This window comes from Pithys albifrons, chromosome 28 (genome assembly GCF_047495875.1).
Source record: "Pithys albifrons albifrons isolate INPA30051 chromosome 28, PitAlb_v1, whole genome shotgun sequence".
Taxonomy (NCBI): Eukaryota; Metazoa; Chordata; class Aves; order Passeriformes; family Thamnophilidae; genus Pithys; species Pithys albifrons.
Window position 1 is genome coordinate 6739221 of NC_092485.1, and position 26097 is coordinate 6765317.

General features: G+C 42.0%; 1 protein-coding gene across 3 annotated transcripts in view; it reads left to right on the plus strand.

Annotated features, from left to right (window-relative positions):
• The first annotated feature begins 1613 nt into the window (after positions 1–1613).
• MAPK14 (mitogen-activated protein kinase 14) overlaps positions 1614–26097 on the plus strand; it is a 30157-nt gene continuing 5673 nt past the window's right edge. The window contains exons 1-12 of one of the 3 annotated variants that reach the window (XM_071578695.1): positions 1614–2345; positions 8962–9091; positions 9832–9890; positions 10248–10359; positions 10857–10886; positions 11322–11369; positions 11819–11933; positions 12968–13039; positions 21005–21084; positions 21628–21706; positions 22008–22181; positions 23025–25383. In XM_071578695.1, coding sequence (XP_071434796.1) covers positions 2230–2345; positions 8962–9091; positions 9832–9890; positions 10248–10359; positions 10857–10886; positions 11322–11369; positions 11819–11933; positions 12968–13039; positions 21005–21084; positions 21628–21706; positions 22008–22181; positions 23025–23092 — 1083 coding nt within the window. In that variant the 5' untranslated portion in view covers positions 1614–2229 and the 3' untranslated portion in view covers positions 23093–25383. Of the gene's footprint in view, positions 2346–8961; positions 9092–9831; positions 9891–10247; positions 10360–10856; positions 10887–11321; positions 11370–11818; positions 11934–12967; positions 13040–18568; positions 18649–21004; positions 21085–21627; positions 21707–22007; positions 22182–23024; positions 25384–26097 lie in introns of those variants that run through there. The other 2 variants (XR_011699790.1, XM_071578694.1) reach the window with 2 other exon arrangements.

Sequence of the window (26097 nt, forward strand, 5' to 3'; positions counted from 1 at the left end):
TTGATGATGCTAACAGCTAGGAATGCCATTTCATCTTAAGGCTACCATAGGAGAGGCAACAGAATCTGGAAATTAGGGCTATACTTTTCAGGGGTTTTACATTACTCGTTTTGAACAGAGCTGAGGGTAGCTTGGCGTGAAGCCACTGTCCAAAACAATGCAGGGAAGTATATGTGGTCTGAGAACTACACAATGCCATTTGGGCTTTCACTTTTTCCTGTCTTTCAATACAAAAGGTTTGAGTGTTCCAGGATTCAGTTTTCTCTACAATAAAAAACTCTACACAGTAACCTTCACTAAAATCCCTTACCACTGCAGTTTACACCTATCCCACCTCCCAAAACGCAACTGTTCCCTGTGTTACCTTATGTAGTAAGTGGACTGAATCAGGACTTGACCTACATGATTTATTTCACATCTATGTTCTTGAATCAGAACTTCCAGTAGCTAAACTCTGACTAACCCCACTGCCCAGTGTTCCTTCTTTCCCTTTTTAATTCCCTGGCAATGTTGATGATTTCCTATGTACAACCCAAATATAAGTGACATCTGCCCAGGGCTTCTTGCAGCCTTGAACCGTGAACAGTGACTGGGGGGACTCACGCCAGTGAACGTTATAGAGCTGAGTCCCTTTCCATGATTTCATTGTCCAGGATGACCATGTGCTGGGCCAAGTGGATACAACACGGAGAACAGAGAAAACACGTGAGATAGAGAAGTGGAAAAGAAATGGGGAAAAGATTATGAGGAAGCAAGGCAGACATGCTTTTTAAACAATGAGTTAGGTGAAAAAATGAAAGAGATTTTCTTACTAAACATCAAGTGGAATTATAAAGTTTTCAATAATACTACCTATGACTTTATGGTGGGGTTATCACTAGGGTTGTAAGAGTGACTTAGCTATGGTAGTCTGTGTTAAACTGCTTAACAATGTACTTAAAATGTTTATGCATGAGTCAAATGAATCTGTGTATGAGACTAAATAAATGTTAGAATTACAGTGTGTTCGGGGTGTGATGGCGAGCAGTGCTTGCATCCATTGTACCCAGCACGCTGAAATTGCTTTTATCGTATAATAAATTTTAATTAAAAACCTACGAGGTTGAGACTGTTTCTCACAGTATTGAGAAGTAGTTTATTCTTCAAGCACACAGAAGAAGGTCAGGACACCGGGAAATCTGTGGAGGGAGAGCTCAGCTCTCGCTCTCGCTCCCGGCTTGATAGCCCTGGAAGCGAACAAAGTGTCCTTAGGAAGTTTACAAGAACAACTAATACTGCCTTGCAAGGCTTCAGAAGCACCAGAGCTCCCCTGGGATACAGCCTGGCAGGCTGTTACTGCGCCTGCAGAAGTGCTGCCGTAGCTGCGGTTTTTGATCTAGTAGCCTTGTTTACTTCCAGCCCAGCCGCGGGGACGCAGCGCAGAAGGGCCGAGCGGGCCCGGCGGCGGCAGGACCGGCCCGGCCCGGCGCGCCCCCGCCCCCGGGCCGCTCTCGCGAGAGCCCCCCGCGCGCGCTCCATATTGGGGCATCTGTGCCCTCGGCACCGGAGCTCTCGCGAGCGCGGCCGTGACGAGCGCTGGGCCGGGCGGGATCCGAGGCCGGGCCGGGCCGGGCCGGGCGGGATCCGGGGCTGGGCCGTGCGGGATCCGGGGCTGGGCCGTGCGGGATCCGGGGCCGGGCCGTGCGGGATCCGGGGCTGGGCCGTGCGGGATCCGGGGCTGGGCCGTGCGGGATCCGGGGCCGGGCCGTGCGGGATCCGGGGCCGGGCCGGACGGAGGCGTCGCCTGCGCCGTCCTACCTGCCGTGGGAGCGTATCCCCTCCCCGCGCCTGCGCCTCGTTCGCTGCTGGCTGCGCGACCCGCGCGGCGCTTCACGGGGCCATCCAGCCCCTGGCGGCACCGCCCGGGGAGGGGAGCGGGGCGGGAGGGCAGTGACAGGGCCGCGTTCGGCTTCGCCCCGCTCGCCTCTCGGAGCGGGGCAGCGCGGGCGGGCGGGGCGTGAGGGGCCGGTGGCGGCTGCGGGGCCGTCACTGCTGCGGGGCCGCCCCCGCGCGGGGAGCAGCGAGGCGGGGAGGGAAGGAAGGAGGAAGGAAGGAGGAAGGAAGGAAGGAAGGAAAAAGTCCCTGCTTCAGAAGGAGGTAGTGGCGGTGCTGCTGCTGCTGCCGCTGCTGCAGCCGCGGGCAGAGCCTCCCCCTCCCGCCGGGCCGGGCGGGGCGGGCTCCGCAGCCGAGATGTCTCAGGAGCGGCCAAAGTTCTACCGGCAGGAGCTGAACAAGACGGTGTGGGAGGTGCCCGAGCGCTACCAGAACCTCTCCCCGGTCGGCTCCGGGGCCTACGGCTCCGTCTGGTGAGTGTTGGGAAGGGGTGGGGTGTGCGGCGGAGGTCGCTGCCTCCCACTGTGCCCTGCAAGGCACCCTCGGTCGGATTCGTGCGGGGCGACACGGCGGGGAGCGGAGCTTGCTTGCCCTACTGGAGTGCCTCTCCCTCCGTTTTTTACCGTCTCCTGGTAATCATTTTTCCTCACCATTTAAGAGCGATAGTGCCGGGAAGCCGCAGCCTTATCTTTGGAATGCATTAGGGATTACACCACATGGCAGGTGGCACTGAAACATTTTTGCAGGGGAAGATGATAATGTGTCGTCTCCGGCCCCCCCGCTCCGAATGGTCTCACACAGGCATACTTCGCTCTGCCTTGTAGTCAGTAAGTGGGAGCTGGAGAGGGATGGAGCCTGGTAGGTTCCCCATAGCTGGCTTTGCAGAGCTAAGGGCCTGGCAGCTCTTGTCGCAGTTTCTGTCTGGACCTGACGGATAGATTATATTTGAGGTAATTGTATCTTTAACTGGAATTTGTTGATAGACAGCGAGAAGTAGAGGGAAGGCTACGAGGGCTGTTACTGTGTCTCTGACTTGTTATAGTGGGTTTACAGGTACCGAGATTTTCTTGGCAATAGGAGATGAACGCAGGAAAACTCTTTTTGTTGCTATAGGAGGACAGAATTGCTGCAATATGTGCTCCCTGGGAGAGTAAAGTTCCGGTGTGAGACCTGCAGAAATACGGCGAGCTCGAAGAGTTTAGTTTTTAACTCTTGCCTAATAGGAACAAAACAGGCTACATGTGTGAAATACAGTACACCCTTCATTTGTTCTTGCTCTGGTAAAGGATGTTGGATCATTAAACACAGATGGAGTTGCATACATTGCTTAATCTTAAAAACAGGGTGGTGTTGGAATGGGTTTGGCATCTCGACTTCAGCAGTCACTTAGCAGAGCTGGGTAGTGGTCACAAATTACTGTCTCCTTTTACTAAGAAGCATCTTCCAGGCAAACATTCTGGTTTTTATTCTGTGTTCTGGGGTTCTGTCAAAGCGTGATCAGAATTTTCAGCTATGGGTACAGAATGATTACACAGCTGCATATTTTTTCCTTAACACAGTGTCCAAATTTATATCAGAATCAAAATTTTGTTGTAAGGAGGGTTGCATACAGCATTCTGTAGTAAAGAATTTTGCATGTGCTACAGTTCTAATGAAATGCTCTCAGCTGTTCTTCAGTTAGAGAATTGTTGGTAAGTTGAGCTGAAATGACAAGTATTTCTTAAAATGTCGTGCCTCAAGTATGCAAGTGCTCACGTCTCATAAAAGAAAGAAAGGCTAGTCGATTTTGTGGCAAGATTAACCAGTATACTTGCTGATTATTTTTTGTTTGTTTTTTAAATAAAATCACAGAATGGTTTTGATTAGAAGGGAATAGTCAGGTTTTGTTTGGTGAAAGAAGTGCCTTATTGATGTAACTTATAAATACCCCTGTGTCACAGAGTTATGTAACTTCTAAAATGTAATGGTAAATTAATTTGCTCAGTGCTTTGTGCATTGTATTTTAAGGCTGATCATACATTGTTTAGCCCACTCCCCTTTTCCCCCTCCTCACAATCTCCACTTCCAAAGTTTGTTTTCACAACCAGTAACTGAAGAGTTTGCATCATGAATTTCCTGTTTTGCTGTGTCAAAACTTTTGAAGATTGTGCAACTGTGTTTAGACCAGATGAAACAGTTTTGTATTGAAAGCAATTTCAAACGTGGCACATGAGTCTTTTTACAGTCCTTGTTAATGGCTTCTTGTATGTTCTTCTAAACAAAGGTTTCAGAAAAGATGTATTTAAAAAATACCAGTGATATGAAAAGTACGTTGGAATTTAAAAAATCAACAAAACAGCAAACAAAAGCCTTCACATATTTATGCAAATTTATTAAACTACAAGTGGTGATTCATATTATTTAGGATATTCCTCCAGTGACTTGTTCTGATCTCTGTGCCTTTAGAGGTTTTTTTCCCTCCCCAGTAAGAAGTCACCTGGTTTCATTTGAGACTTTGAGTTTGGTGTATCTTTGTTGGGATAGTGAATAGTGGGGTTTTAACCACCCTTAAACCAAATGGTTAAATAAACTTCTGTGTATGTTTGCTGCATTATTATATTCAAATGTAATAAATGTCTCTGTTGTTCATTTAGTTGTCAAGATGAGGCATTTGAAAATGAGGAGTTTCTGGAAAGTGGAGGGACAAATGTATAACAAAGACAGAATTAAGCCAGGAAATGAGTCATTTTGGCTGTGGAGCTGTCAGCTGCTTTGAATGTCTGTTGTGAGTGTGACTTGGAACACCTTGATACATGATCTTGACTGTTGTATAGTCAGTGGATGGAGAGAGGAATTTTCTGCAGGCAGCCTATGCCATGTACCTAAAGTCAGAACAAATGTTGCAGTGTTCTTTGGAGGGTGGTGTCCAGTGTTGGAAGAAGGATGTTCAAATGGCCTGTTCAGGTGTTTTTCAGGATCCAGTTTTTAAGAACTGCCAGTATGTGGAGATTCAAGTAGGCATGCAGTTACAAAACTTCAAGAAAAATCTGTATGTCTCCCGGGATTGATTCTTCCTAAGACGTGTAGCAATTGATGTATCTGTTGTGTGAAATGCTATTTCATTTATTCTTGCAACGGTTTTGTATCTTAATGCAACATAGTCTTTTGCCTGAAAAGGATTTTGTAACCAGGCCTGCACTGAAAAAAGGGTTCCTGATGTATCAGTCTTGTAATATTGCATTTAAGAAGGAGAGGGACCCAGACAATACAACATCAGTGGGAAGTTGCTGAGCAAAGGTGGAATTGAGGGGTGACTCGCAGGTTGACTGGAGGATTGCTGCATTTCTTGTGTGTGCTGGAGAGAAGTCTGAGCACATGGCATTAGTGCAGCCAGCTCTGAGCTAAGCAAAGCAGTGTTTGTTTCCACAGTTTCTGCCATCAATTTCTCAAATGCTGTGAAGGCACACTTGGTATACTCTTAGTTTATTTCATCGTATTTTTAGCAGCTCTTTATGTCTTATATCGATACCTTTGTAAAGTAATGGGGTCTGGTTTATTTGCTTTGCAAGCTATCTCTGTGGCCTTAACTAATTTGGAAAGCAATTGAACAGCCAACACTTACTCTTGCTTAAAATCTTACATAAGATTTTTGTTGCCTTTTTTTTTTAACTTGGGAGCTTGTCAGGTGATACAATCCTTCCAAAACCTGTGATGTCTTCCCACTTCAACCCACGGCTGTACTAACAGTGAGTCTGAATTTCTTGGATATTGAAATAATTCCCAGATAAACATATGGATTCAAAAGAATTTAAATCATTAGGCTCAAGAGGAAATTAAGTAACAACCCTAAATATCACCTCTGTCGTATCAGTTCCTCTGTGGTTTTTTTCTAATATCTCATCAAAGTGCACAAGTGACTCCAGAGCAGGCCGTGTTGAAGGAACCTGCTGCTTCTGTCAGGTGTGGGAGAGACGGGAGGAGTGAGAGGAAAAGAACTGGAAAACTGAGTGGGATGAAGCAGCCACACAGGCAGGATTAGCAGATGTGTGAGGAAGGGGGAATTGAGGAGGAGAAGGGCAGGCACAAAAAAGCTCTGAAACTGCTGGTGAGTTCAAGCTTTATGGAATTTTGCATATTAAGAAGTGAAATTAGTGTGGGGACATCTGTCCTATAGGGAGACTTTTATTGCAGCTTTCTTAGAAGCAGAAACTAATGTAGCAGAGGAGAATAAAATGTACAGCTTTGATAGTATGTTGGGAGGGTAGCTGACTGAATGCAGGTACAGGTTGAACCCAAAAGTGGTTGGTGTTAATAATAAACTGTCAGGTACTAAGAACTGTGTTTTTCTGTCAGTGACTAGGGGTGCATAAATTATCTTCAAAGGTGCCACTTAAGAGATTCTGTTAGCTTGGGTGTTTGCTCTAGCAATGTGTAGCACACTACTTAGCAAAATATCTTTGCACAGAAATTAATGTTCTGATTATCTAGTATGTAAATAAATTGTGTTCATAAGTAATTTTGCATACTTTGGTTTCTCAGACTACCTCAGGTGTTACTTCTAGGATCTATGTGGGGTCAGTGTGTAGGTTCTCTAAAATATTTGTTTTATTCTACCTCTTATGTTCTGGATTCAGTTCAGGTTAGCTCAGAATTGTAACTCTAACTTGCTTGGGGCGAGGTCACCAGTACTATTGTAAGAGGTTAAAAATGTATAATAAATTCTGAATTTGTGCTGATCCTGTTTCAAAGAGATTTAAAACTGTGGGCCATGCACCTTTTTTCTCAATTGGGCTTCATTAGCTGAAACATGATCAGGGTAATGCAGCTGTATCAAGTCTGTGGTGGAAGCCAGCTTAGTGTTCTTTAAAATGCTCTCCAACTCACAGCTGTTCTGTAGCTCTGTGAGAACCATCAGGCAATTATGTATATTGGCAAAAAAATTACTCAGCATGCTTTTATCTGTAGGGAAATAGTCTTTAGGCCTCAAATATAACCAAACTTAGTCTTCTGACTTTAAGAGTAAGTCTAGATTGGGAATGTGCAGTAATACAAAATTTTCTTTCCTGTACTTGTGCACACTGCTGAGTGCAATTCCACTTGGGCATTATGCAGCTACTATAGCAGCATAACGACTTGATATGACCCCAAAATTGTCATTTAAAAAAAGGTGAAAATGAATTTCATTTGGATCCTGAAGCAGCATATATTATGTCTGATAGTATGCTCTGAAATCTTAAAATCGGAGAAACCAAGAGAGAAATTTGAGTCAGGAGCTGTGGATGTGGCTAAAAGGTGCTGGGGATCTCCCCTTTGTAAGATGAAAGTGTTACTGATCTGTGCTACATTTTGTACCTGAAATGTTTGTCAACTGGTAATGATCCATGACTAATTCACAACAGCATGTGTTGAATTATTATAACTAATCTTATTTTTGCTCTGAGTCCTGGAAAAGACCTTATGTATCAGTAAGATATTGTCATCTAATTTTGGACCAAATTAGGGATATTGGCATATTGCAAAATGGTGTATGTGAGGCTTAAAAAAATGGAATTCTACATTTCATGAAGTGTTGCAGCTTAAATATTGATTTTTCTAGTGACGTGTGAGAACTTGCCAATTTCAAATCAAGATTAAAAAACAAATGCAAAGTGTAAAGGATAACGTGTGTGTGAAGTGGTTGCTCACGGGTGTTCTCTGAGGCAGTGGGATGTAGCTTGAGTCATTCAGCTGGGCAGGTTGGTGCTCCTGTGACCTGCCGTCTGCACTCCGTGTGTTTTCCAGAGAGCTCCTTCCCCTGTGTGCCGGCCCCTTACAGAGAAGGAGTTGCTTCCCCCTGTGCGCGGGGGTGTTTCCTTCTCTGCAGGCCCCGGGGACGGGTCCCTGCTCGGAGGAGGGCACTGACACTCTCCTTTCTATTTCTCATGAGCCTCCTTTGCCAAGTTCCTTGAAAACTGAGCAACTTTGAGATAAAGAGTCTTTTTGCAGGTTAATTCCAGTTGATTCCTTCAGAAATAAACTACTTTTATTTCCAGTAGCTCCTCTGGTGGGTGTGGGCATTGCAGGTTGCACTTACAGTTGTGGGTTTGTTCCAGGACTGCTTTTTTGATTATTTTGAGCTTTCTGTTAGGCTTTACATTTCACACCTTACATTTATAAAATGTGTAGCATTCCTTTTTGCTTGATGTTTATCAAGAACTAGTGCATCCTCACTTTTAAATGCACTTTCAAATGGAAGCAGGTGTTCACCTGAGTCATAATGCAGCAGGAAAAATTAAAAAATATGTCCTTCTGTGACTTTCTCCATTCCATTTTTCCCCCATGTTTGTTTTCTTGAGTCAAGTGTTACCTGGATTTCACATCCTCCTTCCTTTTGGACAGACCAGAGCTTTATAAGTTATATAAGGACTTACTTAAGAAAAGATAATTTTACAGTACAATGTATCAAAAAACCCCCACAAACTATTTGTATGTATAAAGTTTCTGCTAAAGGGACAAGTTTTGGTAATGTACAGCTGATTATCATTTATTCACATGCATTTTTGTGTAACAGAACTTTAGAATTGGATGTGATTTACCAAAGAAATTTGGCTTCAGCTTCAATCATAGTTCATAACAATCATAATTGATTTTATTAGGCACAAGTCTCAGCTTTTTGTATGGGCTTAAATTCATGAACAACAGTATTTTGAGCATAGCATTTTGTGATGAAGTGTGATGTATGAAAGTGTGTTCATAATAGTGATATTTACAAGTACTCTTCCTCTTTTCAGAGCTTTATTACATAGTTATGTTCAAGAGCACTTTGGACAGCAAAGTCATAAACATTTTTTTTTGTCTACAGAGTTTCCTTTTACTGTGTGGACAAGACCCATCTCTTACACATTTTCTGTAGAAACAAACAGTTGTATAAATATATGGAGATTTTGGGTAGCAATGCAGATTATGGACCAGGATACCCAGAAATTGTTTTCCTCACAGAAGTGGAGAAATAGTGAAATGGTGTTGACTGTGACTTAGTGTCTAGATAGCTGCAGTCTAGAGTTGTTAAGTGTGGATTTGAAGGCGTTGACAAAGAATTCATGTGGATGATTTGAGCACTGTTTGTTGTAGTTCTGCCTTTGACACGAAGACTGGGCTGCGCGTGGCTGTGAAGAAGCTGTCCCGGCCGTTCCAGTCCATCATCCACGCCAAGAGGACCTACCGAGAGCTGCGGCTGCTTAAGCACATGAAACACGAAAACGTAAGTTGGGGGAGAGGGTATGAAATGTTTGTCTGGAGTTGGACTATCCAGGGAGAATCCATCAGGATTGTATTTAAGGATCTTGCTGCGTGTGATTTTTTCCTAATGCTAAATACAAAGCTTGCAGTCGTCCAAGGGATTGTAGCTGTAAAATAGCATGCAGAGTAAAAAAACCCCAAACCAACAAAACACAAAACCCCCACAATAACCATTTTTGTATTAAAAAAATCTTAATATTCTCTTAATGTCTGGATATATATATTGTCACTTCATACCATCATCTATTTGTGGGAAGGTTGGTTAGGTTGTGATTTAAAAATCATGCAGGTGCAGAGATGCATGGAGCTGGTTCAGACAGGCATCATGTGCTACTGTCATGACTACTCAGATCTTGGTTTGGAAGAAAAACGCTTGTTTTTACATGGCACAGAACACACCAGCAAATCTGGAAGGTGTGGCAGTTTAAGGGGCTTGAACATAAAGGTGGTTTTCTGTATCCTGTGTCTAGTCTAGTTCATGATGGTCTTGAGCAAGTAAATGAACCCTGTAGAGCACTCAAGTGTGTCTGCATTATATTTTCAAGTTCCAGGAGGCATTGTTAGCTTGCATAAAGCACAACACTGAGCAGATGGAAATGAAACATCTACTGGAAGGAGCAGCTTCTATGCCACAAAGGGTCTTAGTAACTATCATCCTATAAATATATATCACAGCTTTTCTCTTTACTCTTTTCTTCCTAGGTGATCGGCTTGTTGGATGTGTTCACCCCTGCTAAGTCACTAGAAGAATTCAATGATGTGTAGGTAACTTCTCTGAAGACTGCAACAAAATGTCTTTTGTATCTTCCCTATGTCTCCAGTTGCCACCTTAATTTGTCTGCCTTCATTCACAAATAATTTTGAATTCCAACACCAAGATAGTAGGACATCCTAAGCTATTGTACTTGTCAAACTTGTTCTTGTGATATGTTTTACTGACCAGTGCTGTTGGGATTATTGTACTAATCTGCTACATTATTTGAAGTGTTGTGGACTGCATTTCATTCATCAGCATGCTTTGGGACATTCAGCCCTGCTGCTGGAGATGCATAGGGATTTTTATCCTAAACCTGTTGAAGAGATTGCTTCATAGCTCATGTGTTTCCTTCTGTTAATAGGTACTTGGTGACACACCTTATGGGAGCAGATCTGAACAACATTGTGAAATGCCAGAAGCTCACTGATGACCACGTGCAGTTTCTTATATACCAGATTCTTCGGGGACTGAAGGTGCGTGCACCTGTCCTACCCAAATACTCATCAACAGGAGGTGCAAGTTCTTGATGAATGTTACATCCTCAGAGGTTCAGATGAGTACACAATGGGGCTTCTGTAACTTTCCTAATGTATTGTAGGTTAACTTACTGTTGTTCTTTCACTTCATAGCTCTTAGGAGCTTTATGTCAGCAAGGTTACCTATCATTTTTGTGTATTCCTGTGGGCAGAGTCTGGAAAATGATGAACTGATGCCTTCTGCTCTGACTATGAATTTTCTTCAGTTTTATTTACTTGTGTTGTTTCACTCAGGTGGCAGCACTCCTGAGTATTCCTAACGAGAGACAAACTGCAACATCTGCTTGTAACTCACAGACACACAGACATTTCCTTCTGCAGACAAGCTGTAGAATTTGAATTGTGTGGGCTGGGGTAGGGTAGTATTTTCTACTGAAGAAATGAGAAAGAGGCTACTTGGACTATTATATAAAAACTGTCATCTTTTTTTACAGTACATCCATTCAGCTGACATAATACACAGGGTGAGTATTTATTCTAGAATTATTTTGGTACAGGAAACAATGTCTTTAAAAAATGAAGCACAGAATCGTACAAGGTAGCACCAATAGAAGGCAGAAGAAATTTTCCAAGAATTAATTTGCTTAAATAGTAATAAGATTAAACATGGAAAGTGGCTGTCAAGATCCACAACTTCTGTTTCTGTCTATATTTGGCTTGTATCTTTGTGAAGTAGTTTTTCTATTAAATACAGATATATTGCGCTGGTGTTGCAATAATTCTTTATGCGTTTATGCGTATATGAGGACCACAGAAGAGACCTCTGACTGCAATAAAATAATTTACCCAGAGTTGATATTTAAACTCAGTTAAAATCTGTATTTCTGTCTGCGTTTATATTTTTTATCTACTTCAGACTTGTGAACAAACACCGTTAATGCTGATGTTTGATTTTTCAGGATTTGAAACCTAGTAACCTAGCTGTTAATGAAGACTGTGAGCTAAAGGTAATGTAATCACAAGGTCTGATTGGTTTGACTGAGATTTGGGTGAATGCTGTGTGGATGTCCCTTACAATTAAAGGGTCAAAACAATTCCTTTTGAAAATACTTCTGTAACCCAAAGTAATAATAAGCGTCCAAGCAGTAAAGGGATGGAAGGATGTGTTTCCTCTATCTGTTTCTGTGTTTTTAGTGAATCATCATGAAAGTGAAGAGGTAACAGCTTTGGTTTGGTTTTAGTTGTTTTGGAGACAAGATATCAAGAAATAATTCTGATGGTTGAGTCCTACCCTGCTCTAGGCTAGTGTCTTTTAACAGCTTGTGAAATTTCATTTCATAATCTGTTTTCGTAGCTCCACTACCTCTCCTCTACCCATTCCAGTGATTGCCTGGTTGTTTACTCTTGCTGGTTTGCATTATTTCACTGCAGTAGTTGGGGTGTGTCTTTCCTGTAGATCCTGGATTTTGGCTTGGCCCGGCACACAGATGATGAGATGACTGGTTATGTGGCTACCCGGTGGTACAGGGCCCCTGAGATCATGCTGAACTGGATGCATTACAACCAGACAGGTAATACCTTTAACTAACACAAGGTTTTTCAGTTTCTGAATGATAGGGAAAAAAGAGGTTGTCCTTGTACATGTTCCCTTCCATTTGATGGCATAAGTTGGCAGTCATGGTAATTATGCTTCAGTAAGGGAGCTTAAAAGAAGGAAGTCATAGAATTGGTATTTGAGCCACAGTCTATCAGGTATAAGTTAAGAATCATTGTGATAGCATTCACATGACTTCTTTGAATATGAACCTTTGAAACTGCAATCAGCAAAATATTGTCAGCACTTACCCATTGTTTTTCCTAGCAAGTGCTTTTTAAAGTAAGTGACTGGCACATGTGTGGGTGAGGAGAAGGTGAGTTTCTAGGAAGCTGCCGGGAATACACTGAAAAATGTCTGGAGTTATAGTATGAAGAAATGATTAAAAACATATAAATCTCCTGTCCTTTCCTCTCTTGTTAGCCACTTCTTCACAATTTTATCCTCCTCACAGTTTCCAGTATCTTCTCTCCAGCACACCTCACTTCCTACAGTACTTGCAGATCAGGCAGAGAAGAAAATCAGAGGCTGAGAATGGTTCTTGTACAGGAGAGCATATGCACCAAGCAAAATAATGTGCTACCCCAATTTCATGCATCACAACTTTTTCCTTCTTTTTTTTTCCTTCTTGCATGTATATGGGCTTGTCTTGTATCTCTAGTATAACAGTTAGTGGTTGTTTGGGTAGAATTTATGTAATGCCACATACAAAGTCATTCCTTAGGGTTGTCTTGGACAGGTTTCTTCCTCATTGATTATATAGATTCCTTCCCAGCTCTTTGGTGTTCAGTTCTCTCGAAGGAAGAGTTGCCCCATCGGGTATTCTGTTATTTGTAAAAGTTTTAGATGACATAGTTACTGAACAGTATCTGTTAGCTTGCAGTGTATTTCAGATTGCTTCAATGTGATAAGACTATTTAAAGATGGAGTTGTTTGCAGTAGTTGAACAGTGTGATTCTACTGAGACTGTATTTTTATGCATTTTGTTGTTTTTTTATCTCTTTTGTTTAGTTGACATTTGGTCAGTGGGATGCATTATGGCTGAGCTGTTGACTGGAAGAACATTGTTTCCTGGTACAGACCGTATCCTTTAGAAGTACTGTATGTTTTGAAATGGAAGTTAGAGTTCTTCATTGTCACATATTTGACAAGAAAGTAAGTTCTGTGTTTGGTTGTGTCCTTTTCCTTGTTTGTTTTTAAATTAATGGCTTCTTTTACTCACAGTATGATAAGGAGAGTTCTTGATTTTGCTGCATATCTATTCCTGTTTATTAGCATTACTAGAGTTACGTACTGTTTGTTTCTGGGAGCTACTTTCCTTTAAGTTTATTTAAATTTATTAGTCAAGTAATACCTGTATGGCTGGCTGCTGAGAATCCTGTCATGCTTCAGGTTTCCAGCAAATGCGAAGCATCCCTTCTGCCCTCCCTTCTCTGTCCTGAGGGTATGCTGTGAGACCATTGGGTTTGCAGGTTCTTTCGTGTCAAGGTTCTCATTAAAATTGCTTTGAAATGTTTAGGTTCTGCTTCCATGCCTGACTGTAAACCAATTGTGAGCCTTCTTTCACAGCGTGCTTGTATTGATGTGAAAAATCAAGCTTGAATAACATATTTTCAAATTTTTTTTTTTCTCATCAGAGTGGACTGAGTAGGACACTTTGGCAAATTTATGAGAGCACTTTGCGAGATTTGGTCACATTTTCCCCAGGAAATAAGAACTGAGACTTGATGCGAATTGTTCCTCTTAACAGCTTTTGTCCATTCAGGCACACAACAGAGTAATTTACTACTAGCAAGATTTTTCACTGCCTAAAAATTGGACTTTATTTGCCAGAGAAAAGTACATTGCTCACCTCTTAACCAAGGTTTATTATTTTAACCGCAGTTTGGTTATTTTAATAACTTTTATTAATTTATTAGTATTTATGTCTGTTAATTCAAATACGTTTAGCACTTGATGAAAAGTGGTGTTGGAAGTGCTGGCCTTCTGTTTAGTGTGTTACTTTTGGAGAGCATTTCAATTCCAAAACACACTCATGAGAATAAGGCTCTCATTCGAGCTGTGACACAGCTTCACATCCCTTTTCAGTGTACTTTAGCTTTGTACTCTTTCCTCTTTTTCTGGTTGTCTTTATCTCATAACTTCTCTCCAGATTTGTTGTATTCGACTGTGTAGTCCTGTGTGCTGTATATTTCTGTGGTCAAAGACAGAAGCTGAATTAAAACAAAAGTGACTTCAAAGCTAGAAAAAAGTTGCTACATTTCTGTCTGCTGATTCAGTGCTAGTAGGTTGGTTTGGACAGTATTTTTTTGTTTCTTTCAAGAAAAATTGAGATCAAGAATTGTTCACTGAAACAAAGCAAAAGTCTTTAAGCCGTTGCCATTATTTGACCCTATTAAGAGTGGCACTTTATATTTTAAAAATCTTGACACTTGCAACTAAAATACTTGCTAATAGGATTTGCAATATGTAAGAAATCCTTCACAATGAGTTCTTTATGACTTGAACTTTCTAGCCTGTGAAGGTTTTTGTCCTGCTGTTTTCTTAGCTGTAAATTATAGCCAATAATGTCTGCAATGCAAAATAAAGTTTACTTCTGGGATCTAAATTGTTTGCTTCATCATAATAAGATACCTCACTAATTTATATCTCCCAGCAAATGCTTGTGATTACTTACTTTAAATACACAAATTTTTTTACAAATGGCAGGCATGCTTTTTAAATAAATGGTTTTTCTTTTCTGAGTTGGTGAGATTTAAATAAAGTAAGGCCAAATCCTCTCCCATTTTAGACAAAACTCTGTAGTACTGCAGTTCTTACAGTTCATGTGTGTGGTTCCCCACTTTAAGTAATGTATATGCTTTTTGATCATGATGTTAGAACTGTAAAGACAGCAGCATTGGTTCTGAATCTTCTTTGTGCATGTCACACTCATCAAAGATGTAGAAAGGACTCAAGCTGTCAGCTTTCATCACAGTTTTGTTGACATCTAAAGACAGCAAGCAGAAGTAAGGTAACAGTTGGTTCTAGTTTCTTCCTGCCTCTGAAGGCTCTTTGAAATCTTTGTATATGCATGATTCTGGAAGCAAGTTAAAGAAATTTTCTAGGTTTAGATACTGTTGGATAGTTCTGGGCTCTTAATAATTTCTGTGTTGTACCCACAGATTTGCTGAGGCCTGTGTTCCTCCTGCAATGTCACTATACAACTGCTGACTTACTGATTTTGCAGATAATACTAATATATATATAAGTCAAGGTATATTTACCTTGCCTCTGGTAAGGTTGTAGTATATCCAGATTCAGTGCAGTTCCAGAAGATTCCCTCTGCAGTCGCAGGCAACATGACTGTGCGTTCTGTGTGTTCAGAAAGCTGGAAACTGCTTCTGTTTGACCACTGAAAACTTGAAATTCTTCTTGTTTTTTGGTCCCAAGATGTTTATTTTCTCAACTCTATAGTTTCACATTTCTAAAATTAAAGAGAGAGTGACAGAATATGTAGTGGCTTGTCAGGATGATGGTCATCCTGTTCAGTTGGCTGTCTTGTTTAAAGTATTGGTCCCTCTCACCAAGGATTTAGCAGAAATGCTGTTATTTACAGTCCATCACATACTTCTTTATATGGCCCAGGGAAGCCCCTGTGACGTGTGAGGAGCCTCAGTGTGGGTAAGCTGTACCGTCTGTTCCATCGGGTAAGTAAGAAAGTTGCGTTCTGAGATGATGATCTTCAGTGCTTTCTGTGATGATTGTGCTGCTGATAAACTAATGCCCAACTTGAAGCTCTTCAGGACCTAATCTGTAGAGATTCTGAACATGGCTGTCATTGACTTAAAGCAAGAATTGAGATACTCTTAGAAAAAAACCCTGTGGGTAATATGGGCTTAGCTCCTAACTTAGAACTTCATGTAGGGTAATTGAATTATTCTGATTGTAATCTATGAGAATAAATATTTGATGGAAGATGGATTTCTAATATTGGTAAGATCTCTGCCAGGAGGTGGAGAAAGGGAGCCAGATTGTGGGAAAGACTAGTCAGAGACAAATGAGGTAACAAAAATTGAAGTCCTTCAGGCTTTTAGTGTGAATCATGGCTATAGGCTTTCTTTGTGGTATTACTGTATCTGTCTTATACCAAGATTACTTTCTGTTAAACATGTATATTAAATTTTTACAGTTCTTCTGAGTGATTCATACAAGTAAGTAGGAAAGTAGAATCTGTTTGATAATGTGACTTGCATAAAATCATATAAAGTAAAAATAAGAATATCTAGAACTGTTTGTACTAGTTTAGCCATTTTTTTTGTATATGTTTTGATTGTATTCTCTTAAACTCTGAAGAGTGTTTTTATTAATATTTTTATTCAGTAGTATGAGACTTCCCTGATAACTAACCAGTCTGAAGTTCCGTATTTTTCTGATACATCTTATTCCTGCTTGTGGTGGCAGCTAAAACAACTCTGAACTTTGCTTTGTCTGGATAAGCTCTTACAATCCTGTGGTGTCTGCTGCTGCTGGTGATGGCAGGTTGTTCTCTGAATTTTAGAATCACTGAGGCTCATCAGTCCTTGGGAGTACCTTGGAGATGGCCCTTGGGGTTTGCATGCTGTGCTTCGCTTCTCCACGCACGTGATGGTGTTTCTCTTCTGCTTTCTAGTTACTAAATCTTTTCCTGTCTTTAATTGCTTTCTCTGGGGTGTGTGCTAGGCCCTATAGTTAAAGAATGCACAAATTCAGCAGGTTACAGATGGCAGGCCTAAAACTAGAAGCAGGGTTGGATTTTGGCAGGCCTGTGGCAGTGCCAGTTACACATCCTGTGTTTTCTCTTTGTATCTGAGAATCACTAAAGCGTGTTACAGAAGTATCTTCCAGTATCAAATGGGGCAGCAATATTGTAGGCACACATGGTGCAATGCCTTTGAAGTAATTTAAATATTTAAACTGAGGTTTGGCATGTGACTTCTGGGGCATGTTAACAGTCTGAAATTTGCAGAACTGTTTCTTGCACAAAAAGGAAGGAAATATGTAAGGGCTGTTTTAAATGGCACTGAAGAAAAGCCAGTTTAAATGAGCCAATTGTTGTTAGTATTTTGCCCTGTACTAATTATCCTGCACCAGTGGATATTCTGATTTCATTTTGCATATTGACAAATAAGAGTTTGCAACTCAGCTAAATCCAGCTAGATAGATTGGATTTACTCTTAGGTTTTGAGCGTTTTATGTAGCTAGAAGTTGGCCAAGAAACTTGACAAGTGAGAAATTAATTCAACTGTTCTGACAAGCTATTTCCAGGGCTTTTAATTTTTTAATATATAAAACTTTAGACCAAAGTTTCCATCAGAAGGTGAAGCTTTTAGCAAAGTGTTGGTGATTTCCTTCATACAGTTTGCCAATTTACAGGAACTGTTGTTTTTTAGTTGGTTGGGGGTTTTTTTGGTTTTTTTAAACAGGTGACAGTTTTTGAAGTTTCCCGCAGTACTTGAATTAAAAAGATGCTCTAATGGGGAATTGCAGCTGTATCTTAACCCGTCGGGAAGGCACTGATCCCAGAAAGAAAGGTCCTCTAGTAGGTAGACTACTTTTATTGAAAGGAAAATGTGTCTCTAGTTTGGTATAATTTTAAAGGCAAATGTAAATCATTACAAATAGTCTGAAATCACAATGGAGGATAATTTAGGGAAGAAAGGAGATTGTGTATTAATGGTTTTTAAAAGATACTTTGTCTCCTTATTGTCTTGAGCTTTAGACATAAAACAGTGTCTTTGATGGACCTATTTTTTCCCCCCCTCAATTGTATGTTTTTGTCACTTAGGCCTTGTTAAAGAGGACAGCTCACTCTGGTATGTGGCCTGCTGGAAGGTCTGTTCTGGATAAAACATTCTTTCCATCTGCAGTGTTATGTCCTGAGAGCTTTCCCCATAGATACATTAAACCTGAGCCCATATTTTCTCTCTGCTGCTCCAGCAGGCCTGGAGGGCAGAAGGGAGATGCAGGTACTTTGGCTGCCCTGCCCTTCTGTCCCCAGGGGCTGGCAGGGCCAGCACCCTCTGGCAGTTGCAGCAGCCCCTGGGAAAGTTGTGCCCCGTGCTCAGGTGGAGCAATGCTGGAGGTGTTACGAGCAGGGGACAATCATCATCTTACTTTCCTAAGTTTTAGAATTATCTTGGAAGGTAATTATCTTGGAAGGTCACAAAAGACCTTGGCTCTCTTGTTAACATTAGTGCCCACCCTCTTCAGCCTTCTGCCTTACGTCAGCTGTCACTAATACAAGCTAATCCTGCTAACTGCGGCTGCTTTGGTGTGGGGAATGAAGGGGTGAAGGGAGCATGTGAACTGATCCTGTGCTTGTGGGGCAAAACCTTCAACTTCTGGTCCAAAATAGTTATGGATGCAGTGTCTGATTCAATGCATGGGGTGTATTTGTAGACAAGATGTTCAGTCTGTCTGGTACAGAGATGAGTTGTAAAGGGATATTCAGTTATAAACAAGAGGAATGAATATGATTTGCTTAAAATAGCTTTTCAGTCAAGGCTTTGGCAGGAACAACATTAATAGGGTGATATGTTGCGCTTTTCATTTTGATTTCTCCCAGCATTTTCCTTTATGGTCCATCATTAGATATTGATCAGTTGAAGCTCATTTTGAGACTCGTTGGAACACCAGGGCCTGAGCTTTTGAAGAAAATCTCCTCAGAGTCTGTGAGTTTACACTTTGATTGTGATATCTGCCCTTTCAGATGTCCCAAGTTGGTGTATTGTTCTCCTGTAGTCTCTCTGTAGTATGTGTTGGGATTTATTTTCTGTTACTTTAATTCCTTTGTAATTCTTTTCTCTTGGATGGCTTTGAGTTCTTATGCTTTGTGTATCTGTATCTGTTCTTTATTCCTCTTACCTCTGCCCATGGTATGATTTTGTCCTTTCATATTCCCATTTACTGGTTCGTGACTTTTCTTTCAGTTTGTAGATTGTATGATCAGGTGTTAGTGGGGAGATATTTTTCACAGCTAAGAGCTTGAGGCTTGTGTCAATCATTATTTCTCCAGATTGCATACCCAGGGATCTTTCTAAATAGGAGCAAGGTTGTTATCCTCTAAACACACACAGTGCCTTCTGTAGTGTGATTAATTCCTGAAAAAGCAGTTAAATGCCTCCCTGACATCTGATCCTGTCACATCTCAGAAGCTGAGCCAGGGTCAGGCCCAGTTAGTACTGGGATGAGAGACCTCCTGGCAATACCATACAGGGGTCTGTAGGTTCTGGCCCTGAGGACTTTGCTGTCACTGTCCAGGCTCACTCGGCTGTGGCAGATGAACCTCAGGAGCAAAGGGTGGGGCCAGTTCTGCACCCGCTGTGCCTCACCTAAACAATCCACTGCCAGGCTCGAAGGGCACGCCCACGTGGGGAGAGCCCTTCCCAAGTCTTAGTTTGGGAAGCCGAGCCATACATACAATTCCTGAAACACTGCTGCCACTATCTTTGTTTCTGTAGCATAAAATGCCTTTATGTAGCAGCTGTTCCCAGGGCACACAGCATAGTCTGCTGAGCATATAATTATCTGTGCTCTGTAGGATGTTGTTACATGGGACCCTTTTATGAAAGCAATAGCAAAAAACGTACAGCAGTCTCCTTTTTGAAGGGTGAGCTCTATTTTCAGCCATACTGCTAATTGCTATATTGTACTAATCTTGAATTGTGAACTTTTGCAAAGACAGTATTCAAAATGGCCTTTAATTTTACCTGTTTCTGAAGGTGGAGTGCATAAAAGTAAAAGCAAGGGGTGCCGAAGCAGTTGGGAGTTGCAGGTGAATGCACAGTGAGCTGGCACAGAGGTCACTGGCGGTGCCTCAGTGAGTCACTGCTGTTTGTGATGCACAGCAGAGGATCAGAGCAGTGCATAGTGGGGATAAGATTGTTCAGTGCTGTGGCTTATGTTCCTGTTCTGGTAACAGTGACAGTAAATGTGAGATTAGCCTTGGATTACATTTGATGAAGGTTTATGTACAGTGCAAATTGGAATAAATTCGTCAGCTTCCTGAATATCCCACTGATTTAAAAAGCCCTGGGATGTTCTGCCTTTCAGAACTGAATAATGCAGGTTGCTTTGGTTGCCCTGTGAACTGACCATAAGGTCGATCTGGTGTTTGAAATACAGATTAGCAAGAGACATAAGCTGAAAGAAAGGTTGACTAAATTAAGCAAAAAGATTAGTTTGCATATGTAAGTTAACGTGGGTCTTTTTTAACTATTATTGCACAATAAATATAACAATTGCACTTACTGAGGTCTGAAACAAGAGCCTGTTAAAAAAAAGCAATAAAATACTGGTTTTACTTTTTTTTTCATTCTATGGGGAAAGCAAAGCTATTAAGTGAGGGCCTTCAGCATGTCACTATAACCAATTCTGTTCTTCTGCTGCATTACTTTACTTGCTGTCACTTTCCCTATTCACTGACATCAGCTAACTGTCTTATGCAAAGTAGTGTTTTGCTAATTTTGTGCTTACTGCCTTCTGTCACCTCACCCACATACCAGAGTGCATTCAAAGCTGTTCAGAAGGTGTCAGTTGTGAGCCAGTTTCACTTTGCACCACAAGAAACTTAAATACTTTCTATGCAGCAAGGAAAAAAGCTGATAACCAGTACAGGGTATGCAGTTTGTTTCTGTTCTAATTTTTATTCATTTTCCTGAAGCTGTATATAGATGCAGCAGCCTAGGAAAAATTCTGAGGTGAAGCTTCAGCCAAAGGAAACATCTACTGTGATGGCTTAAAACTCTGGGAAATGTGAATGCAACCATGTTGTAGTGTAATAGTCCTTTCATTGGACAGAAATACTTTCTATACTGGCAGTTACCAACTGATCAGTGATTCTCCCTTGTTTTAAGTGTTCACTAGTGTTATTGTTTAACTTCTCACAGGTAGCTGAAAAAATTAGTGGGCCCTGCCTCTATGGCTTTTGCCTTGTGGTTTGCAGAAGAGATGCTTTGTATGCAACTGTTTTCTGTTTAAAATGGTTTTTGCACTGTTTTTAACAAAGCCCTTGACTAGGCACTTAAGATATTAACCAGCTTCAGCAGATCATGCGTCTGACGGGAACACCCCCTGCATATCTCATTAACAGGATGCCCAGCCATGAGGTGAGATCTGAACAGATGAGGGGGGTTTGCAGGGCAGGCTGTCACTTAGTATTCACCACTTGTATAAATTCTATGCTTGCATGTGGCATGGGATGGGCAATTAACTACCTGCTCTTCAGCAAGATTTTTGTTCTAACTGAAGTCTTGGGATTTGGACAGTGCATACCCAACTACAGACTTGTGAGACTCAGGAGAGCGTGGATGTGAGTTGGTTTTGCGTTGCGTGCCCTGTTGTGCAGCTTCCCAATGGACAGCATACTGCACTCAGCCTTGGTAGGAACTCTGTGGAGCCAGCTCTTGCTGTACGTCTTTGCTTTTCAGTCTTGCACGAACCACAAGTAATGTCAGTTCTTCCTCTGCTGTCTTGAGTGATTGTCAGTAGGGACAGGATAATGCTAATGCACTCAGTAAGTGTCAGAGTAAGTAAAGAGAAGGCAAAGCAAGGAGACAGACTGTAATAACTAGTGCTGCAGGATGGTTGAAAAGTACTTGATCTTGGTGGCTGGACTGTATTATGCTTCAACAGAGCATTTATTTCCACAGGCCAGAAACTACATTCAGTCTTTGTCTTACATGCCGAAAATGAACTTTGAAAATGTCTTTATTGGTGCCAATCCCCTGGGTAAGACTTGTTTATTAAATGCTGTGTTCTTCCTGAAGATAGCATGTCCTGGGACACAAAAACATTCCCTAAGTTTTGTTCTGACTGCAGAAGTAGTACAGAACAGAGCTATGTACTGTTCTGAGAGTTCACAAAGTATGTGTGGGCTGAGGGTGTAAGAGGCAGAAATTGTGGATGATGGGTGGATCCTGAGAAACTATAGATTCCTCATATATGTTGGGCTTTTACAAGCTTACATTTCAGAGTACACTGTCACACATCTCACTGCGGGTAATCCTTTCTGGTTTTGGTGCTTTTGCAGCTGTGGACTTGCTAGAGAAGATGCTGGTACTGGACACGGACAAACGCATTACTGCAGCAGAAGCACTGGCCCACGCCTACTTTGCTCAGTATCACGATCCAGACGATGAACCAGTGGCAGACCCCTATGACCAGTCTTTTGAAAGCAGAGAACTTGAGATTGAAGAATGGAAAAGTAAGTCTGGGGAGGGGAGAGAGCCAGCCAGCTACTCTTGTGGTCATGGAATATCCCGAGTTGGAAAGGACTCACAGAGATCATGGAACCCAACTCCTGGCTCTGCACAGGGGTCCTGTACAACCCCACCAATCCCCCCATGTCCTGGAGAGTGTTGTCCAAATACTCCTTGAGCTCTGGCAGTCTTGGGACTGTGACCACTGCCCTGAGGAGCTTTTTCCAAGTGCCCAACTGCTCTCTGGGTGAAGAACCTCTTCCTAATACCCAACCTAACCCTCCTCTGACACAGCTTCAGCCATCCTTTGGGTCCTGAGAGCAGAGCTCAGTGCCTGCCCCTCGGGAGGAAGCTGTAGACCCCAATGAGTCTCCCCTCAGTCTTTTCTTCTCCATCCTGTGAGCTGGGTCCATCCCATGAACTGCAGTTGAATTAAGCCTTGGTAGTTAGAGGCACAGAAGACAGTGATAAAAGTATGGGCATCCTGTTGGTCCTGAGGTTCTTCTTCCTCGGCAAATCTGTTGTATGCTTTGGACATATTTAGGAAGTTCCTGGTAATTAATTATTACTAGGAGCATAAAAACATGTAGGTGACATAGTTGCTAATGTCTTTATGTTTTCAAACTTGCTCATATCTCCTCAATGCTCTGGAAGTATCTTTTATTGTGTGTGTTAGTCTCTGAGAGTGGTGTAACCATTCTTCTCTTTTTTGTCTTAATTAAAACATACTTTTTGTTTAAAATAGTGTTAGAACCTTTAAGGTTGTTGCAGGTTTTCTTGCACAAAGGAGTGTTTAATACTGCTGTCATAGTACTCCTGTTAAGTTTCTGTCACACTTTTCCCACCAGGCCTGACTTACGATGAAGTAATCAGCTTTGTGCCACCACCGCTTGACCAAGAGGAGATGGAGTCCTGAGAAACTCTTCTCTTCTGTTTGTCCCACTTCACTGTGAAGGGAAGGCCTTTTCATAGGGACTCTCCAATTATTGTTCAAGTGCCTCATCACAACAATATTCTCCTTGGTTGGAAGGGTTTTGTGTGTGTTGAAATGGGGAGGGAGGGGGGAGGGAAGAAAGCTGAGTCCATGTAAACATGCTGCATGCTCTCTTGTGTTCTGTGTACAGCCCGGGCAGCCACTGGAGACCTGTTCTGACTGCACTTAGTTCTTCCAGAGTAACAGTGCACCACCAGTTTGCACTGCTGGGCCAAGGTGGGAAAGCTGACATTGAAAGGTTTGGTTACAATCATTGCCATTTATCAATTCTCCCTACAACTAAGTAACCTCAAAATAATGACAGCGGGTTTATAGGCCTAGAAAGTCCCCTGTTTTCTTCAGGACTGAAGTTGGGGTTGAAGAGCATCCTTGTTCAATGCCAGGTGTCTGATTTACGTCCAGATTTTCCTGGTACAGCAGAATGTAGAGGCCTTCCAATGCCTGATTCTTGGAACATGAAAAAATGTTTGAAACTGTAAATATGTTTGTGCCTTAAATGAATGGGAAGAGAGGGGAAAGGAAGTCCAGAGTTGAAGTCTCTGACCCACCGTTTTTGAGGGTGAAGGCTCCCAGATAGCCAGGCATGAACTCAATGTAATCAGGAAATAGCTTTCTGAGGCAACAGCCTCAAACCCTGGATTGGGTATTCCTGTGTTTTTTCCCCTTTCTCCTCCTCCTGTTCTGAGGCTTCCCAGCATTAGCTCCCAGGAGACAGAGGTTGGAGAAGATTCTTGCTAGCCACGCATTTGTGTATTCTGTTTCTTAGAAGGTGGTGTGTTTTGCATGTTGTAGCTGAATGTGCATGCAGAGCTGTTTGCTTTTTGTCCTTAAAATGTGGGGATGACACTGGGGCAGTTAAATCATCCGTGAAATGTTTCCTGGTGCCCTGAAATCACAGCAGCTGCAGCTCATTGGGAAATACCTGCCAGTCGACGAGGAAAGGAGATAATATAAAAACATGCACCTTTTTCCTTGTTCTGACCTTCTCTGCAAAGAGGAGAGCTTGGGCTGGAGGGTTGCTTGTGTGATCAAGTGTAAAAAATGTTCTTTAAAGAAATACGTGTGGTAACTTGTGCCAGAACTTAAGTTATTTCCTGAAAAGAATTTTTTTACAGTATTGGAAGCCAAAACAAAGAAATAAGCATGCATAAAACACACAGTCACCCTTTCACCGTCTATATCTATAAATATAAATATTTATATATGTAAAACTAACATTTACTAGAAGGGTTTTTTTACCCTCTCAGATAAGAGCTTCTTGGCTGTTTTTTAGCAGTTTGATCTCTGCCTGAGGAAACATGAGAAGGAAATATGTTTGAATACAAACATGGCTCAAATATTTTGTATTTTACAGGACTCTGCATCAGTGAAATTCCCAGAGTTAAGGGACTGGCAGCAGGGAGGTTTCTCAGCATGTTTGTATGCTAGAATTGTAACTGGGGAGCTCAGGAGCCCAATTTTAGGGATTTTGGAGGAGACATTTTTAGACATTAATTTGTTGCAGACATCCTGTGTGGGCAAGGCACCTGTGTACGTGAGGACAAAGGCTTTTGCAGTATTTTGTATTCCTGTTACCTATGGGGCAGAGAGGAACCATTTGTAGTGTTTTTACCCTGTGTTTGAAGAGGCAGCACAAAGGGATGGGAGGTGGATGAAAAAGCCATTGATTCTTTCTAGGCTACTTCCCAGTGATCTCTTCAGGCCAAATATCTGATAAAGATCAGGACTGAGACGAAGAGAGCAGTTACATGATGCTATAGGATAAAACTCCTCAGCCCAACAAAGTCAAGACTGAAAGCCTCCCTTTTCTGCTGGACCAGCAGTTTGGGTATTCAAAAGAAAATGTAGATATACTATGTAGACCTACAGCAAGATTATTTTTATCAGCCATTTTATGTGTAGATGCTATAGTGTGATTTCATGCGGAAATATTGCTAAAGATTTTTAAAAATATTGATGTTGTGCGTGTGTGTCTGTGCGTGTGTGTGAATGGTAATGTTTCATTCAGAGTCTGTCCCTAAGGGAGCCCATGTGGGATGCACTCCTGCTGTCGGTGCAATGCTGGTCAGCTGCCTGCAGACTGAGCAGGATGGCACACTTGAAAGAAGAGATCTGCTATTTTGTTTCTATCCATGAATTTTGCTGTAATTGGTTATGCCAGATAAGATGTCACAATACCACTGGTTAAAAATAAAATTTATTTTTCAGATTTACTGCACTGATGGTACTTGCAAACCTCTTGCACTGAAGTGTTGGTTTTAGCATGGTGTGAACTTCTCCCTTATGCTGCAAGAGATCCCATCTGCGATGGCTGGGGTGGGAACCAAGGCCATGTCTTGGTGGCCGACTTACTTGACATGGAGCTTCTTGTCCATATTTGTCCCAAGTAAATTCTTCGTTAGGCAGTTAAATGCCACCTTGACACCCGATCTGATCACATCTCAGAAGCTCAGCAGGGCCAGCCCTGGTTAGTACTGGGATGGGAGACCTCCTGGCAATACCATACAGGGGTCTGTAGGTTCTGGCCCTGAGGACTTTGCTGTCACTGTCCAGGCTCACTCGGCTGTGGCAGATGAACCTCAGGAGCAAAGGGTGGGGCCAGTTCTGCACCCGCTGTGCCTCACCTAAACAATCCACTGCCAGGCTCGAAGGGCACGCCCACGTGGGGAGAGCCCTTCCCAAATCTTCCTTCGTGAAGCCGAGCCAAATTCTTTGTTACAAAAGTAGCTTAGAGTCTGACCATGAGTACTGGGCACAGAAAAAAAGCTCCACCTTCTATTTTCCATTTAGTGCAGGGAAGTGCTAATTCAACACAAATAGACCAGCATTCTACCTCTTACCTGGCCCTGGGAACCTTCCCCATTAGTACTGGTTTGTGCTTGTTTGCTATTTAAAAGTGACTCTTTTCCTCTTCAGCTGCCATCTAG